This window comes from Pempheris klunzingeri, chromosome 17 (genome assembly GCF_042242105.1).
Source record: "Pempheris klunzingeri isolate RE-2024b chromosome 17, fPemKlu1.hap1, whole genome shotgun sequence".
In the NCBI taxonomy this organism is placed as follows: Eukaryota; Metazoa; Chordata; class Actinopteri; order Acropomatiformes; family Pempheridae; genus Pempheris; species Pempheris klunzingeri.
In genome coordinates, this window is record NC_092028.1 from 21,443,268 (window position 1) to 21,461,320 (window position 18,053).

General features: G+C 47.5%; 1 protein-coding gene across 1 annotated transcript; it reads right to left on the minus strand.

The window, feature by feature from the left end:
* Positions 1-7,847: 7,847 nt before the first annotated feature.
* mpp3a (MAGUK p55 scaffold protein 3a) lies at positions 7,848-18,053 on the minus strand. Its single transcript, XM_070847946.1, has 19 exons — positions 18,017-18,053; positions 17,797-17,915; positions 17,220-17,297; positions 16,772-16,852; positions 16,547-16,684; positions 16,383-16,464; positions 15,096-15,181; positions 14,256-14,330; positions 13,976-14,172; positions 13,094-13,158; positions 11,969-11,989; positions 11,098-11,139; positions 9,931-9,996; positions 9,147-9,302; positions 8,928-9,008; positions 8,747-8,840; positions 8,567-8,675; positions 8,320-8,448; positions 7,848-8,027 (listed from the first exon to the last, which is right to left on the minus strand). The coding sequence occupies exons 1-19, from the start codon at positions 18,051-18,053 to the stop codon at positions 7,848-7,850; spliced, it is 1,836 nt and encodes a 611-aa protein (XP_070704047.1).

Here is an 18,053-nt window from a genome sequence, read left to right on the forward strand (position 1 = left end):
GACTGACTGACTGATGGTCTGACTGACTGATGGTCTCACTGACTGATGGTCTGACTGACTGTCTGATGGTCTGACTGTCTGATGGTCTGTCTGACTGATGGTCTGTCTGATGGTCTGTCTGACTCTAATGGTCGTGATAACCTCTGCTAACATGTCCATCATTTCTGATAAACTGATGATCTCTTCAGGAAGTCTTTTCATCTTCATGAGCTTGAAGCTGTAAGAATGTCAGATATGAGTCTGAAACTAGAATCTGTTAGTGACTGTAGTCTGAGCTCTCTCTCAGGTTCTGTGACATCACTGACGCCTCTTCAGGCAGCCAATCACACGTTAGATGGAGGGACTCGTCCCCCTGGTAGACGAGGCGGCAAGTGCAGTCCCGTCTACGTGAAGCTTCATAACACGTCACTCAGAGTCTGCAGAGAAAGAAAATCCCATTTGAGGGACCACTGAGCAGATCGAGGAGCCGGTGATATTCACCATATTGTTTTCTGTGACAGCCACATCTGACAGCGGGGACGTTAAGCTCCTCTGAACAAAGTGTGAGGGCAGATCCTCATACTGGAAAAACAGTCTGCAGAAACACCGAAGCACAGATGTGACGTCTGGATGTGCCTCTGAGCCATGAAGAGGAAATACTCACGTACAGAAGCTAAACATCGGACTGAAGCTTTGTACTTCTGTTTCTTTCTGCCCTGAAATAATGTCAAGATTCAAGAAAACTTTATTTCTGTTGTCAACCGATGACAGCTGCGACTCTAACTGATGCCAGTTCAGCAAAGACACGAGGAAAACACCAAATATAGAAGTTCAGCTGAATAGATAGAATGATGTTTGTGGAGACTTTCATTAAATGCTAATGTTAGCATGCAAGAGTCACAAACCAAAGTATCAGACGAACCTTTTGACCTGATGATGAACAGTTAAGGAAAAAAATCAGTGAGTGTTTGTGTCAAATTTCACAGACATTCATGTGATAGTTAAGATCTTACACTCATGATAACATTTTGAGATGTAACATCACTGAAGAAGAAGAAGACTGTGTGTGAAATAACACATCGATCGTCTCTTTCTTCCCACAGGCTGAAGAGTTTCCACATTATTAGACGCTTTATTTGAAACTAACAAAACTTTAGCAGGAACTTCCTCAATCCTGTCAGTGCAAATAGAATACAGCAGGGTGAATATTTAAAGTTTTAAATTGAAATTAAAATTAAAACTGATAAAAGAATAATAAAGGCCACCACAAATCCCAAAGCAATCACAGCGATAATGGTGTGTGTGTGTGTGTGTGTGTGTGTGTGTGTGTGTGTGTGTGTGTGTGTGTGTGTGTGTGTGTGTGTGTGTGTGTGTGTGTGTGTGCGCTCCTCAGTAAAATGTATTGTGCACACACACCTGCGGGGGGGGGGGGGGATCTGAGGACATGAGGGAAACCTTTAGAGAAGAGCCTCCACAATTGCAATCATTTGTTCTCCGGCTCATCCATCAGCGCTCGGTGCAGGCAGCATTATGAAAGCAGTCATGTGGGGGGGGTGGGGGGGGGGGGTGAGGCCTTCGTGCCTGAGAGGCGGCACAGATTCGATTAGATGGCGCTGATAGTGGAGACTGTGTGTTACCATCAGCAGATGTTGAGTTCTGATTCAATAACGCGTGGCCTTTATCAGCATCACTCCTGAGAAATATGTATTTACCAGCTTTTTATTTGGTCTCATATCTCACAGTTCAAGTGAGTAAACAAAGCGGGGGGGTGACACGGTCCTCGGAGCCCGGAGCCACTTACAGTCAGGATGTTAACATTACCATCACAAAACTGTTTCAGGGGGAGAACATCTTGAGCAGCATCTGCTGCCTACAGTGTGTGGCCCAGCCTGGGCTGCCGTGCTGCTGCTGCCATCTAGTGGAGATACGGCAGCTCAGCTGACCTCGATAACTGCCCCCCCCCTCTGCTCACCTCATGGAGGGGCAAAGAAGCCTCCAGAATCTCACCAACAATCTAAAGTATGGAGACAACAAGATAAAACGACACAAACGCCCCTGACTACCACTTTACTTTGTTGTCTACTAGTTAAACTAGTTAACTGGTTAACTGGTTAACTAGTTATCTTTTTACAGGCTTCTCTGGAATCCTTCATGTTGAATTCCTGAATCTTTGGTCTCTGAATGAACGAGTTTGTTCTGAGCTGCTCTTTATGGAAACAGTCTGAGAGAACAGTTATGACCTGGAGCTGTATGAATAGAGACTGATTGATTGATTGATTGATTGATTGATTGATTGATTTTGATACAAAGTTAGAAAACACAAATACATCAAAATCCCAGTGAAACATTTTGGATGCACAGACGATGGAACACCTTTTTTTAACATCAGGATTATTTGGGGTAGAAAATCTGAGCTGTGAGAACGACGCTGGAAAACATGTTCAGTGACGATGATTCAGATCAAATCAGAAGATGAAGAACCGTAAAGAAAAAGAGACGTTAACGTATTGACGAGCTTTTATTACTTAAACTAGTTCCACTTCATGACAGAAGATCAGCGTCATGTAGAAAGAGAGGAACACAGAGGAGTAGGTCAGCTGTTGCCTGGTTACTAGTTACCGGTTAACTAGTAGCAGAGTATCTGTCTAACGGTTAGTGGGGAGAAGATAAATGCTTGTTAATATTTGATGATGTTCATATCTGACAGCAGAAAGCTCCAGTAAGTGTGATGTCACGAAGGCAGTTAAACGGTTACTATGGACTTCTGCCAGAGGCGGTTGCTACTAGCAACAGAAGACTCTGCAGCCAATCACGTTCAGATCAATCAAAACCTGGTTTAATGTGAAGAAAAGCTTCGGGATGATTCCTTTAAGATTAATTGGAGTTAAGGGCCTCAGAATCAGAGGGAGAGAACAGAACAGGTCCAGAATGATAATGTGGACATGCAGGTGCTTCATTGATCCTCCAGGAGGCTCAAGCGTCTCTGCAGAATGTTCTATGGACACGTTTGGTTAAACGTTGTGTTGTGCTTTATTTCATTTCAGCTGTCAGACTAAAGGCACCTTTAAACACATGTAGATCATGACCTAGAGACGACAACAGGGGGACACCTGTGATTCATGGCAGATCAGCAGTGAATCAAACATAACCGGTAAGAGAGGACTTTTTCTAACTTTAGAACATGTGAGATGGCAGAATCACCACAAACCGTCTAAAATCTGAATGTGAAGCTCTGAACTCCACCACATCTTCAGCTGAACTACTGCCAGACTCCGTTTACCTGTGACTACACAATACATCATCACTCCAGCAGCGATACAAAGGCCCACGTTCATCACTTGTTATTGTTCCACTGTCCGTGACCCCCCCCCTGAAACACTCTCACTTCTTCAGTCTCTATTAAATGTTCACCTTCTGCCCTCCGCTAATTAGGTTCATGGTGTTACAAACAAAATCAGAAAATATGAAGCTGAAACTAACACAGCTAATTAAACCTCCCTGTGGGGCTCCACTGTTATTACTTTAACTATTCTTTGTCTTGTCCTTGACAAAATCCGCTGAAACACTTGGTGTGTCGTCGCTGATGTTCTCAGTGAGCACGAGGACATGGAGCTGTGACAAGATGATATATAGAATCCAGTCTTCACACTAAAGTCTCACTAGAAATAGATTTATAGCTTTGGCACATCTGCATCTTTATGGACGAGTGAAGACATGAAGATGCTCCATGTGGTTCAAACCCTCCTGCAGAACAGCAGCACTGTTAATGTGAGCTTGTTGCACTGAGAGGTGCTGTGATGAAGCTTGTGTCTGTATGAACAGGTTAAAGAACAGAGGTCAGATTTACAGGTGTGCTCACTGTGTCTCCCCCTGTGAAATGCTGTGAACTACTCCTTTAAGCCTGTGGAGGGACTGTGTGAGCCTCTCAGGTGTCCTGGAACAACAGGTTCTTTAGTGACGGTGAAGAAACAAAGACGGAACAGATGTGGCCGTGAAGATTCAAGCCGCTCTAATTGTTTTTCAGATGGAGGTTTGGAGCTTCTGGCATCACGGACGGTGGCTGCTTCTGTTTGGCAGGTGGACGTATGCGGCATCTCTGCACACTTTGTTTGTCTGTACTGAACATCAGGGGACGTGAGCGCAGCCCCGACACCGCTCCTCTTCCTCAGCGGAGCAGCTTCACTAATTACAGTGATTGTTGCCCAGCTTAATTGGCTCTGTCAGCAGCGGCCTCGGGGGCCTCGCAGAGGTAATTGCATATGAGAGAGAAATAGTTGAAGAACCTTCACAAAACTTCACAAAAACCAGGAAGAGAAAAGGGATTCCTTTTATCAATTAGAGAAAGTTAATGAAGAATTAGTTCTTGGACTCCACAGGGAGCAGCTCCGGCTGTTTTCATGTTTGATCTAAAGTTTCATCTCAAAGACAATCTGCAGAGCAAAAGTACATTTCAGACTTCCTACATTTATGATGTTGATCTTCAGCTCTTTCTCACTTTTATTAAAGGAGAACTCCACCTTTTTTTACATATCACAGGTGGTGTTGTAGTGCTGTAATAAGTACACACTGAGCTACTGTACCTGACTGTTTTTATTTTATGGCGCTTCATACTTTCACTTCTATGTTTAAGAAAGAATTTTGTATTTTTCACTCCACTGTGATTATTTGAAAGTTATGAGACTTTAAATGCAAAACGTGAGCTGATCTTTTAAATTAGAGCTGCAACAAACAATGTTAAATAAGTCATTTTTCCTCAGTAATCTGTCAAATGTCTGAAAGTTCTCAGGTGCCAACGTACCACCAATAATACCAAATATATATATGTATATGTGTACACGTGTGTATATATATATATACACTACTCACTAAAAGTTAGGGATATTTGGCTTTCAGGTGAAATTTCAGGATGAACCTAAAATGCATTCTAACCTTTCCAGGTGAACTTAATGTGACCTTCTCTAAACCTTTGAATGCACATGTCCAACTGTTCAGTGTCTCAGTACTTTCTGCACCAGCTGCTGTTCTCTAACAAGAAGCTTAACAGCAACATTCACAACAGGTTTGATCCATGAATCCACCAATACATTTCCTGCTTCAGTTAGAATTGGTATTTAAACAGTCCTCCTCATCCTGCTGTTCACATTCTGACATCATGAGACCAAGACGACACCTAACAGTTGATCAGCAGCACCTCAACACTGGAGGCTTCAAACAGGAAGTCCTCAGACGGAGGTGTTCACTGAGCTTAGAGGGTCACAGAGTGTCATCAGGAGGTTGGAACAGTGATACAGAGACTGGAAGAGTCACAGAAAGGAGAGGAGTGGACGTCCTTTGGCCACGTCCCAATTTATTGAGACACTGAAAATGTTTTGTTGTGGTATACCCTCCACTGTTGGTAGATTTTCTTTCAATAAATTGTTTGAATAAAATCACCATTGCATGCTTCTACTTAAATGTCCTACTTTCATGATATAATATCACTGTAGCATTCACTTTTTACATTTTCCATATATTTCACCTGAAAGTCGAATATCCCTAACTTTTAGTGAGTAGTGTATATATGTGTATATATACTGTGTACGTATGTATGTCTATGTGTATGTGTGTATATATGTATATATTCACTTTGCAGCTGATATAATAGAGAAAAGCAGCAGATCCTCACTGAACTAGAATATTTTCACATTTCTAACTGAAATTAACAGATTATCAAAATAGTTAATTAAATTTCAATCAGCGAATGATTTTAATTATAAATATGTATTATTTACCTTCCAGTATATAGAAGTAGCTAAAACTGGCTTTATCAGAATAAAATGAAAGCATTCATATATTAATTATAATAACTTAAGAACAGGTGAACATCTGAACGTTAGTGTGACAATGGTCACCGTGAGGAGATGTTAAACCTGTTAGAGTTCCTCTGAAGTGTGTTTCACTTCTCTGCAGAAGTTGATTTATTTTGCCCCCCCCCCCAGTGCAGGCCACCTGGAGCTGTGAGCTGTGGAGACCAGCCGAGGACTCCGGCAGCGGCTGAGATGCTCTTAAAGAACGTCCGGGAGGTAAACACACCGGTTAAACTGCTGCTTTCATAGGCGGATTTGTTCCACACACACACGGTAGAACAGAAGGCGTTGTTTAAAGGAACCATCGTCACTCCCACAGTTTGATTCAACGAGCTTTATTATGGCACTTTGTACAGGTCACGTTACAAACTCAACATCCAGGGTTTGGTTCATACAGCACACGAAGAGACTGAGAACATTGCATGTTTATTTCAAAAGAAGAGCAGAGGGGAAGTGGAAGCAGCTTAATATTCTCCACACACACTCGCCAGCGTAGGAGTCGATCCAACATGTCTGCCCACCAGCCAGTAACGTCCCCCAGAAGCTCTTGGTCACCCAGAGCCTTTCTGCTCTTCATACTGACGGACGGGGAACTAAATCTGACTGTAGATCCTGCAGGGGGGCAGAAACACACCTGGGGCCTGATTTGGGCGCCTCGGCCCCCTGCAGGTCCTCTGTGCATCATCATAAGCTGAACCTGTGGCTTGTGTCCCCGTCAGTCAGTGAAGGATTGTTAGGAAGAAAAAGAACAAAGTGTTTTGAAGACGATCCTGAAAGTGTGAACGAATCCTTGAGCCTAAACATCTGCTGCATCATCTGTCTGTTTAGCTGCAGCCACGTTTCTAATTAAAGGCTTAACACTTCCATTAGTTATTAATCTGCCAATTATTCTCTAAAACATCAGTTAGAATTCTCTTAAAGCCCAAAGTGCCGTCTTCAAACTGCTCCTTTTATCCGACTAAACTTTGTTTAGTCAGTGAAAAGATTGTTGAAATTGAGAAGCTGAAAATTTGCTTGATAAATAATTGTATTTTAATATTTCCTGAGTAATCTTTAGTTAATCGTCTGATTGTTTCTAATTTGAAATCCTCTGTTGTCTCTGATCTCCACACAGCTTCTTCCTCCGTCAGTCCAAATCCAGAAACTGTACAAAACCCGTTCCTGTACGTAAGAGGAGCAGCTCAGGTTGGTGTGTGAACACACTGATGTCCATCCACACACACTTTGTGCACAGACACACAAACAGATGAGGGGTCCCAGGGTTCCACGGTAAACAGGTTGCATTGAAGTGCTACGAGATCATTCGTTGGCACGCCAGGAGAAACATTTACAGTATTTACATCTGAGATTAAATGATCTGCTGTCATGCGTTTCCTAAAACAGTTTAGTAGAAAATAAAATTCTCACATTCCACTTTTTTATTTAGTTTGGTTTCTGTCCATGTGTGGAAAAGATATTTATGGTTTAACAAAAAGAACACGTTGGTTTCACAGGTCATTCACTTACCTCGGTATATATAAATGACTGGTTCTTCTACTTTACAGGATGCATGAGCAGTAATATTCACAGGAAGCGTTCTGTGATTGGCATCGAGTGGAAGGAAACTTAAAAACCATGCTACTAAAGAACTCCAACGAGAGTCACGGTGAAGCTGAACCGTCCTCTGAGTGGATCCCAGAGCCGACGCTCCAGCCAGAAATAAAACTCTTGTTCAACTAGAAACTGTCCCTGGTGTCTGAAGTCAATAAATAAATGAAGACCAAACCTGATAAATGTGACTGGGGGGGTGACGCTGGGGTTTTGGGGCATGTAAACGGCTGAGAGAGAGCTGTGGGTGGCCGCAGCACCCCGAGGTGCTCCTCTGACTTCATCATCCTCCCCTTTGGTGCCTCGCTTTGTGTCCCTGCGTCAGTCAGAGGGAGCTCAGCACCCCCCCGGCTGGCCTTTGAGGGGACAGGGATCAGGAGAGGGCAGGTCGGCTTCTGGAAGATGCAGGGTGGGTGCCTGGGGAGGGGGGGTAGTTTAAGTCCGCACCCAGCTGACAGGCACCCAGAAGGACTCTCGCTCCAGCCGCTCCAGGATTCCTCGCAGTTCTGCACAGGCACTGGCCGAGTCCTCCTTGATCAGGACCCGGTCCACCAGGTGTCCGTACTGCTGATCGATCTGAATGGCAGACTGACGCATCTCCTGGAGGTCCTCGTCCTGACGCAGGAAACAAGATGAAACTATTTTCAAAGACAGACACTGACCACCTTACCCACTGTGTCCCACGTCAGGCCGGGGGCCTCTGAGCTACGTCTCCTAGGAAGACTCCTACATGTACAGGTTTACCACACTGATCAGTGGTTAACAGCAGTAACATCTCCAGGCTGCAGTGAAATCTGTGTATTTACACTTGATGTAATAAACGTACAAGTGATGACCACATGATTATCTGGTCGTTAGGAGATGGTCAAACACGTCCAGACTTCACTAAACAGTAAACCAGACTCACTGTGACGCGTCCATGCTCCCCCCCTCCTGGTGAGGTGGCAGCACTGCGGCGACGTCTGCTCTCAGGAACACGAGGTTTGACAAATATGACGTAGGGCTTGAACTCGGCCGTCCGCAGCCTCCTCAGGGCCTGCAGAGGGGGAGCAAACAGAGGGGGAAATTCAGACGGGACAGCAGAACAGATCAGAGCGTCCACGCAGACTTCCTGTCCGCTCAGCACATGTGGAGGCACATTAAACAGGACCCACCTCCGGCTGCACGTCCACCACACACATCTTATTCTTGGCCTGCACTGAGCGGATGGCTTCTATACTCGTGCCGTACTGGTTCTCCTTGTACTCCCCGTGTTCGATGAACCTGGAGAGACACAAGCAGACTGTAGCTTCAGCAGGAACCATCACACACGTTCCCACAGAAGCAGCACATACTTGTTGTTTAAAGCGTCGGCATCAAACTGCTGTTTGGTGACGAAGTGGTACTCCACCCCCTCCTTCTCATGAGGCTTCTTGGGCCTGGTGGTGTCTGTGGGAACACCAAAGAGGACTTTACTCCTACGTGTCGTTTCATCGATGCAAACAGTGCAGAGTGTGTAAATGTTGGGGGACTCACGAGGTACAGCCACTGCAAAACGATGAGGGTTCTCAGCGATCACTCGCTGCTTGAGCTCGTTGATTCGAGCTCCAAGAGAACCTGGAGAGAAAACAAAGAATGAAGCTCACATGTTCCTGCAGAGGAGGCTGGAAGAACTGGGTCATGAGGAGGTTGCAACACATGCTTGGATCCACTAGGTGTCACCATCATCATGGCAGAAGATTTGCCCATCCTCACCGATCAGAACCACCAGGCGGGGCCTCTCCCCGGGCCTCTGCTGGTACCGGGTCACCTCTTCATACGTCAGGAACTCGGGGTCTCCAGGATCAGAGCCCTCCCCTGAGGATCCTTGCCTGTCCTTCCGACTCAGCCGGAAACTCCTCCGTAAACCAGCTACACCGAGGGGGGGGGGGGGGGCAGAGAAAAACAGGGTCCTGGGTCAGACGTCACCAACCGTAAAACTGTTTGAACAATTACACAACACGAGCACACTACTTCACTGCCATGGTGCACATTTTCTCTTTCTGCATGTAAAGGCAGGATAAGTGCAGAGAGTCCATCATGCATTAAACACCTTTGTAAACAGCACATGGATGGAAACAGCTCTCTTATCTCAAGTGGAAATACTTGGTAGAGTGAGATATCAGCTGAGCCAGTCAGACATCATGCTTCAACTCAAAACTAGATTCCATGCAGCTGACAGTCAGGTGACATTTGAAAATACTGAGAATGAAGCAGATTCTGTTTTCAGCAAAACATTCTTTGAATTCATTCTTAAAAGTGATGAAGACTCTTTCAGCAGCTCCAGACAGATTCAGTGACCCAAAACAGACGACATGTTCCAAACAGTGCATGCTGCTCTGAAGGAGGCTACAGTGCTGAGGCAGGACACGCAGGCCAGCCTGGCCCTGAGGAACACCACGTCTACAGCAGTCACTGCAAGTCAGGGTCCCCCAAGGCCAGGACTGCCCGGGTCCCCCGTCAGTGGTGTGTACCTGAGGGAATGAGCCGGCCACTGTACCTGAATAAAATTCCCAGGAAAACACCTGGCCACAGGAGGGCGCCACTGCTTTACACTTAGGAGAGACTATAACTGGCGTTAGAGCATCACACACCCCAGCCTCACACCTCCACACAGGGTGAACGAGCAGCAAACGTGCCTGGTTGAGTGTGCAATGCGTCCAACGCAGCGGGGCCCTCGTAGGGGGGCGGGGAGGGCATTTCAGGGAGGGGGAAGCGGTGCACTGGCCACAGCACGGCAGCAGGGGCGGTTAGTTAGATGCAGGGTGGGAGGGAGGGAGGTTTAGGACGGAGGGGGGGGGCGGAGAGGGGTTTACAGCTCCAAGCAGAGAGCACAAAGAGTGAGTGAACCAGGAGGGACGAGTGTTTAGGTCGCTGCTTGTGCTCATCATCATTCCAGCAGCTCACGGGAGGCGGGGGAGTAAATGGGGGTCAGGTTGGACTGAAGAAGGGTGAGGGAGGGGAGGTCAGGGCAAGGCAGGGGAAGGGTTGAGGATAAAGTGGACTGGCGTTCTCTCCCCCCCCCCCCCACTCTGAATTCAGTAAAGCCTGTTTTACTCTACTGATGCCTGGTTAGCTCTCATTCACGGATACTGTTATACTGTTATACTAGTTATATTAGTTAGACTAGTTATACTAGTTATACTGTTATACTGTTATACTAGTTATATTAGTTATACTAGTTATAATAGTTATATTAGTTATATTTTGGTGCCATATTCCACAGGAACTCTTAATAAGGAGACCTTCCTGTAAACTCTCTCTGAATCCAGATTACACTTTTCTGTAAACTTCTCTAAACTAATGAGAAAATGACAGAACGTTCTTCTCCACCATCTTAATGTTCTACAGCCTGTTTTTTTAGCTTCTTCTCTGTGAAGTCTGACACAAGCTGAACTAATGTAAACTCACTGCATCACTTCACTCTGAAACTAAACTGCACTTTGTCCAAATACATCTTGTTCCCTCTGGCGTCGTCTTTCCCCCCCCCGAGAGCTTCCTCTTATCCCTCAACCCTGGCCCCAGACGGGCCAACCCTACAAGCAGTCCTGTTGACCCCCCCCCCAGCCCAAAAGCACCCAGGGAACCAGCGCACAGCACAGCCAGGCTGCAGCAGGCAAAGAGCAGACAGGGAGAAGGAGGTGGAGAAAGATGTGCACGCTCTCACCTATGTACTGTCCATTGAAATAGCCCTCACAGTCACAGTCCTCTGTAGGGAGGCAAGCAGGGAAAAGACGGGGTGAGCACAGGGTGAGAGACCTGGAAGAGTTAAGGGGGGGGCGGAAGAGTTAAAGGGGGGGGCGGGCTGTGGGCGCTGGAGAGGGCAGGCAGGCAGACGGCAGGAGGCGAGAGAGGAGGGGCAGCCAGGAGGAGAGGAGGAGGAGAAGAGGAAGAGAGGAGAGGAAGAGGAGAGGAGGAGGAAGAGGAGGCTCTCCTTCATCTGAAGAGGAGCCAGCTGTGAGCAGAGTCTCTGTCACACACACACACACACTCACACACACACACACTCCCTGCTTCACAGAGCCACACCTCCCAAACTAAAGGAAATGTCTGATGGTTCCATCAAATCTAATAAAACAGACGAGCAGAGAACCAGAGAGGAAACATGGAAACAGCAGCAGAGCAACGACGAGGAGGGAAGAGAGAACAGAAGGATGACGCAGAGGAGGAGGAGAGCAACTATTGTTATATTTAACAGAGTCTCCAGAGATACTGATCACCTGGTGACACACACACACACACACACACACACACACACAGACACACACACAGACAGACACACACACACAGACACACACACACACAGACAGACACACACACACACACACACACACACACACACAGACACACACACACACACACACACAGACACACACACACACACACACACACACACACACACACAGACAGACAGACGAGGAATTAAGCTGGAAACAGAAGAAATCCCAAACACACACACACAGGAACGTGTTCATAGAGGGTGTGTGTGTGTGTGTGTGTGTGTGTGTGTGTGTGTGTGTGTGTGTGTGTGTACCCACCTTTATCACATCCTTGGTCATCTGATGTTTGCAGGGAAAAACAGAGTGTAAAACACCATCATCAGAGGGGGGGGTGGTGGTGTGGTGGTGGGGGGGGCACAGGATGAGATGTGGAAATTCATGAAATGAGGATTGGAAGATGTTCAGTTTGAAGAGTTTGTTGCCGTCATCAGTGGCGTCACAGAGGAGACCAGAGGGGGGGGGGGGTCCTCTTGGGGGAATTAATGAGAGAGCTGGAGGAGCGTGGGGGGGGGCAGAAGAGTCCCCGCAGGCTCGCTGCTGCGTGGCGGAGCAGGGCGAGCTGCCATGTTGCTAAGCTCTTGTTGTTTCCCCGTGGCTCAGGCCTAATCGGATCGCCTGCAGCTTATCAGCCACGAAGAGCCAGCACTCCCCCCCCCCCCCCCTGCCCTCACCCCCCCTCACCTGGCCATTTCCACGCCGCCTCTGCAGCATCATGTGAGAAAGTGACAAGTGTAATATATTGTTGAGGCTTTGTTTCTCAGAGGCGCCGCTTGTAGCGCTTTCTGGATGGACTTTAGCCGACGCTGCAGCCTGCTCGCCGACCAGATGGACCCAACACGAAAGAGATTAATTCATATCAGTGCCCCCCCCCCCACCGTCTCTGTGCCCCTCCAGCTCTCTCATCCCCTTTAAAAACATGTCTGCATGGCAGCATGGAGAGGACGGACAATGATGCCTCCGAGCGCCAATTAGCAGCCAGGTCAATACATGGTCAATACATGTCAACCACAGCTGCATTTATCCAGCAGAGGTGTTATTACCGTGTTATTACTGTATTATTACGTGTTATTACCGTGTTATTACTGTATTATTACGTGTTATTACTGTATTATTTCTGTGTAATTATCGTATTATTACTGCATTATTACTTATTACTGTACTATGACTGTTATTACTGTACTGTTACTGTGTTTTTACTGTACTATTACTGTGTTATTACTGTACTGTTACTGTGTTATTACTGTACTATTACTGTGTTATTACTGTGATACAGTGACACCAGAGGAGACAGGACAGCTGACAGTGGGAGATGCTGCAGGTGGGGAACACTAAGTGTGGAATGAGGCTGAAGATGCAGTGGAGTCGTGGGAAGCAGAAACTTACAGACAGGCTTTTTGGGGGATTTTGGATTCGGGAGGGTGCCCATTTTCATCCTGTAGGCCAGTCGCCTGGAGGAGAGACACCACAGGACAGAGAGCCAAAGAGGACGGAGGCAGGAATCAGAAATATACAGCCAGCGAAAGGTGGGGAGGGAGCGTCAGAGAGGGGGAGCAGAAGAGTTAAACATGAAGGAGAGAAGAACATACAACACAAACCTGCCCTGCCCCCCCCCACTCTGAAAGACACAAAGACTGACGGCGTCTCTTTGTGCTGATGTTACGCCTCTGTGGTCTGTTCACCGACTCTCTCTTTCCTACAGGCGGGGGCTCACTAATCCCTCCCTGACAACATTCAGCTGAACTGAGCTGCTTTCGTTTGTCATTTTGATGCATTTCAGACATTTTTCATAGTTTTAACCCAAAGTTCAGAGGAAGAGGAGCAGGAACCTCCTGCATTAACATCCATCTAACCTCCAGGACGCAGCGCTGAGGCTCCCCAGAGGCTGGATCCTCCTCCGACTGGTGTCTTTCTCTGTGTTTAAGCTGCGGTTATTAATCCAACAGACGCTGCGGTGTTTGGCAGGGACCCCCCCGCCTGCTGAGATCATCTTACTGACGGATTATGACACTAACAGTATCAGCACGCGCCTGTTCAAGGCTGTGCTTCCATTCAGGTTTTGTCCATGCTGCTGTGATGCACCGTCTAATCATAGTTGACCCCTCAAAATGGAACACATGAATGTGGATTTAACAGATTACAAACGGCTGGATACGATAAATATGAGCAGCGTGTGGGTGAGGCGTTCAGTCCTGGCACCCGTTCCTTTACACCACCGGCTGTCGGATACATGACGTGACCCCCCCCTCCCCCCCTGGCGGCTCTCACCTCTCCTGGAACTGTTTGGACGGCACCAGTCCAGCCCGCAGGTTGCTGTCTCCCACTCGCTTGGCCTGCCACCATGTGGGGTCATCCTGGGTCACGACCTGCAGGATGTCGCCCCGCTTGAAGGGAAGTCCTGCTTCCTGGCACGGTGTCGCCTTGTCCTCCAACGGGATGTAGTCAAACAAGGCTCTCACGTACACCTGGAACCAACACAAGGGAACCAGATTCAGAAAGGGCTGAGGCCCACTGAGCATGCTCAGTCACAGTCAGTGCTTCAGCTCACCTTGCTCTCCTTCAGTCGGTCCTCTTCTTTAACGGCAGGGATTATCTTTAGAGTGATGGAGCCCTGGGACTGAGACTGGATCACAAGCAGACAGAGGAGGTACTGAGAGCAGGTTGTGACTGCAGCCTCCAATCAAAGGAGAATCCTAAAGCTTTAAGTCACCCTGAGGTGGGTTTTACTTTGAAAGGACAGTGCATCCTGTTAATGTAAATCAGTAAAAGAACATTTTACGTGACGATCGACATGATCCTAAAGAACATGGTCATCAGTTTACAGCTGCTTCTGTCTGCAACACATTTATAGAAAGAAACTGAACACAGGCAGAGCGTCTGCACTGTTGTAAAGAACATCAGCTTTACATTGTGCTCATGTGAAAGTTTCCTCACAATACTCCATCATAACACAGAGCCAGACGCTTTGTTAGGGCACAAAAACATACTGTACACTATACTATACATACTATAAGTAACTCACAGACATCAGACTGCAGCAAACAGTCAGTGGGTTTAGAATCATTAAAGCAGTAATAAAGGTGAATTAATAGATCTGATACACCAGGACTCAAAAACAACCAATTTAGATTCAAAAAGTCCTGATGTGGCTTGTTTCATCACAGATAATCAGATTTATATGCAGTACTGCATAAACACTAAAGGGCCTCTCAGAATCCACCTGGGGTTCTTTATTTCTGCAGCTCCACTGCTGCAGAGAGGCTTCACAGTGCTAATGATGCACTACACTTTAAAAACACGTCATGATTAGAAAACTGAGGCCCAAAATGAAGAAGAAAACGTCCCCTGATGTGTTCGTCATGTTTCCACCGAGACGTTTCAGACTCACCAGCAGCTGACTGATCTCATCGGGCCTCTTGTGGATCACAGAGACGCCGTTGACCTCCCTGAGTTCATCTCCGACATGGACCAAACCTGAGGAGAGAAGAAGAACAGACCGACAGTCACAGACAGACAGTCACAGACAGACAGTCACAGACAGACAGTCACAGACAGAGAGTCACAGACAGACAGTGTTCAGCAACATCAGTCAAGTCCTGACATCCGTGTGGTCTGAGAAAATATGATCAACAAGTTTCCCCTCAGGACGACAGAAGCAGTCACACACTTATAATGTCTGCATTCGGAACGCACGCACACACACACACACACACACACACACACACACACACACACACACACACACACACACACACACACACACACACACACACACACACACGCTGACCAGAGCTTTTTCCATCACTTGATGCAGCAAGAAAACCGAGGACATAAATGATTAATGGACACAGACTCTGATTGGTTTACTTTCCCAGCATGCATGTTTCTAATGCCAAATAATACACACACACACACACACCTGCACAATATCTCCATGGTAACGTCCATGAAAGGATGCTGGCTGAGCTGATATCACGTGTGATTGGTCCTGTGGGACTCCACTCAGAGCTGCTGCTGCCTGTCTTTAACTTTTAACCCACAGCTAAAGCATTAAACATTAGCTGCTATTAAAGCTATTTAAGTTCAGGTCGGTAGTTTGCAGCCTTTTCTGCTTGTGACACTTTAAAACAAAGCAGAATCCCCCTCAGTCTGCTGGTGTCCATACGACCGGAGCAGGCTGCTTATTACACTGACCAGGTTTAACCACATGTATTTCAGGGGAGAATAAAGAACGGGATGTGTTTAGCTTCTACCAGTGTCACAGAGTGGAAACACGCAGGCTTGTGCTGGTGTCTGTTTTTATCTCGTGGATATTTAGATTGATTCTGGACTATGTGAACATGTGTGATTGGACATATGTGATTCTTTTCCACTCCATTACTCTGATGTGGCTAATTAGCTTTGCTCCCCTTCAGCATCTCCTCTGCTCTCGCTGGCCTGATAGAGTTACATTTATCAGTTTTCATACTTGAATGATGCAGCCACAGACGCTTTGGGATAAACCCTTTAAATACATAAATGTGTTTCCACATTAGCAGCAGCACCCTGCTGATGGAGGAGGGGGTTTGAAACAACACTGGATATGTTGTGAGGGGAGAATAAAAGGTTTTAAAGTCCCCGTCTGGTGCTGAGATCAGAAGTAGGAAGGGACAAAAAGAGAGGAAGTAGAATTTACCACTTCGGTCAGCTGCACCCCCTCTCATGATCCGAGCCACGATCACCGCCCCGGTGGCCTCGTCCCGCCTGATGGTGGCTCCCTGGGAGCAGACGGAGGAACACGATCATCAACAGAGCAGAACCGAGAGAAGAACCGTCTCTTCTCCATCCTTCGCTACTCACCAGAGGCTCCTTGTTCTTCACCAGTCTGACGATCTTTACAGACTCTTCCTCCAGCTCGTCCTCCAAGTCGTCCGGCAGCGGCGGCAGCACGGGGTCAAAGTTCTTCTGAGCCACGGTGTCGTGCACCGACAGGACGGCCTGGTGGGACAGAAGACGACCTCAGAGGAGACGCCGGTGCCACCAGACTGACGGGCTGAACGGACCGGAGAGGAAACGTGTGTTTACCTTGAGATGAGGCGACGTCAGCAGGTGCAGCAGCTCCTTCTCCTCCGTGCTCATTGGTCCGCTCTGCAGCTCCTCTGCCACCTGCCAATCACAAGACACACATCAGCCACGAGCCTGGAGCTGGTGGGAAGCCGAGCACGTTTAGCAGAACCGCACTTTACTGTAGAATAGATGCAGACGGATCCACGGCAGGATAAGTAGTGAGCAGCTAAGGTCAGCACTTTCTGATCGCTGGAGTGTGAGAGAGCAGCAGGATGTGGAGTTTCATTAGACAACATCGGGATGAGTCAGCACTTCCACAACATTAACATTCAGTTCTGATACCTGCATCACTTCTCTGTTGGAGCTAACTCACTGTGACTGACTGCTGCGCCCAAGTGGAAAAGTTATTTAGGCTGTGTGTGTGTGTGTGTGTGTGTGTGTGTGTGTGTGTGTGTGATGAACTCACATCCTCTGCCAGAGAAGAGGCACTGTGAAGGACGGGTGTTGGACTCTGTCTCTCGTACTGTCTCAGCTTCTCGTGAATCTGTAACACAGACATGTGGAGTCTATCGAGGGGGAACAAACGTCGCTTCACTCACCAACCCGCTCGTGTGTCTCCGTTCAGACTGAACATCCCTCACACGTGTGACTGTGGTGCTGTGGACACTTTCACTGGATAATCTACACACTTCTTCATTCAACAAGTGCTGGAGCTCATCACAAAACAAGGAAAACTTTATCAGACTGAATATTGTTGCTGCGAATCTAATCATCTTAAACTAACAGACTACATTTCCGCTCACGACGGCCGACACGGCTGCATTGTTTTGCTATTTCTTTACATGCAGACCTGACGAACATCCAGGCTGCCCTCGAGAGCCTGCAGGTAGAAACACATGTTGCTCCTCTGTCACAAACGTACGCAGACACTCTGAAATACACGGCGGCGTCTGTTCAGTGAGGAGCGCTGCCTGTCGGAGGCCGAGGCGGTCGGTGATAGATGGGAAACATGCTGCTCTACCTTCTGGTGCCAAGCCCCTCACCTTCATGAGGTATCCCAGGCTCCTCTCGCTGAAGACGTCTTTGAGGAACACCATGTCCTCTTTGTGATTGGCGTCGGGCCGCAGCTGAGAGGTCAGCAGGGCCAGCGTTTCGTGCAGCCCTGCAGGAGGAGAAAACCAGCCGGAGGTTAACAGACGGAGCGCAGCAGGCTCCGGACAGCGTGGACAGTCTGTGTCGAACATCTGTGCCAACTCATCTCACCTGCTCCTGCCGTGAGGACCGGCATGGCTTCTTTCAT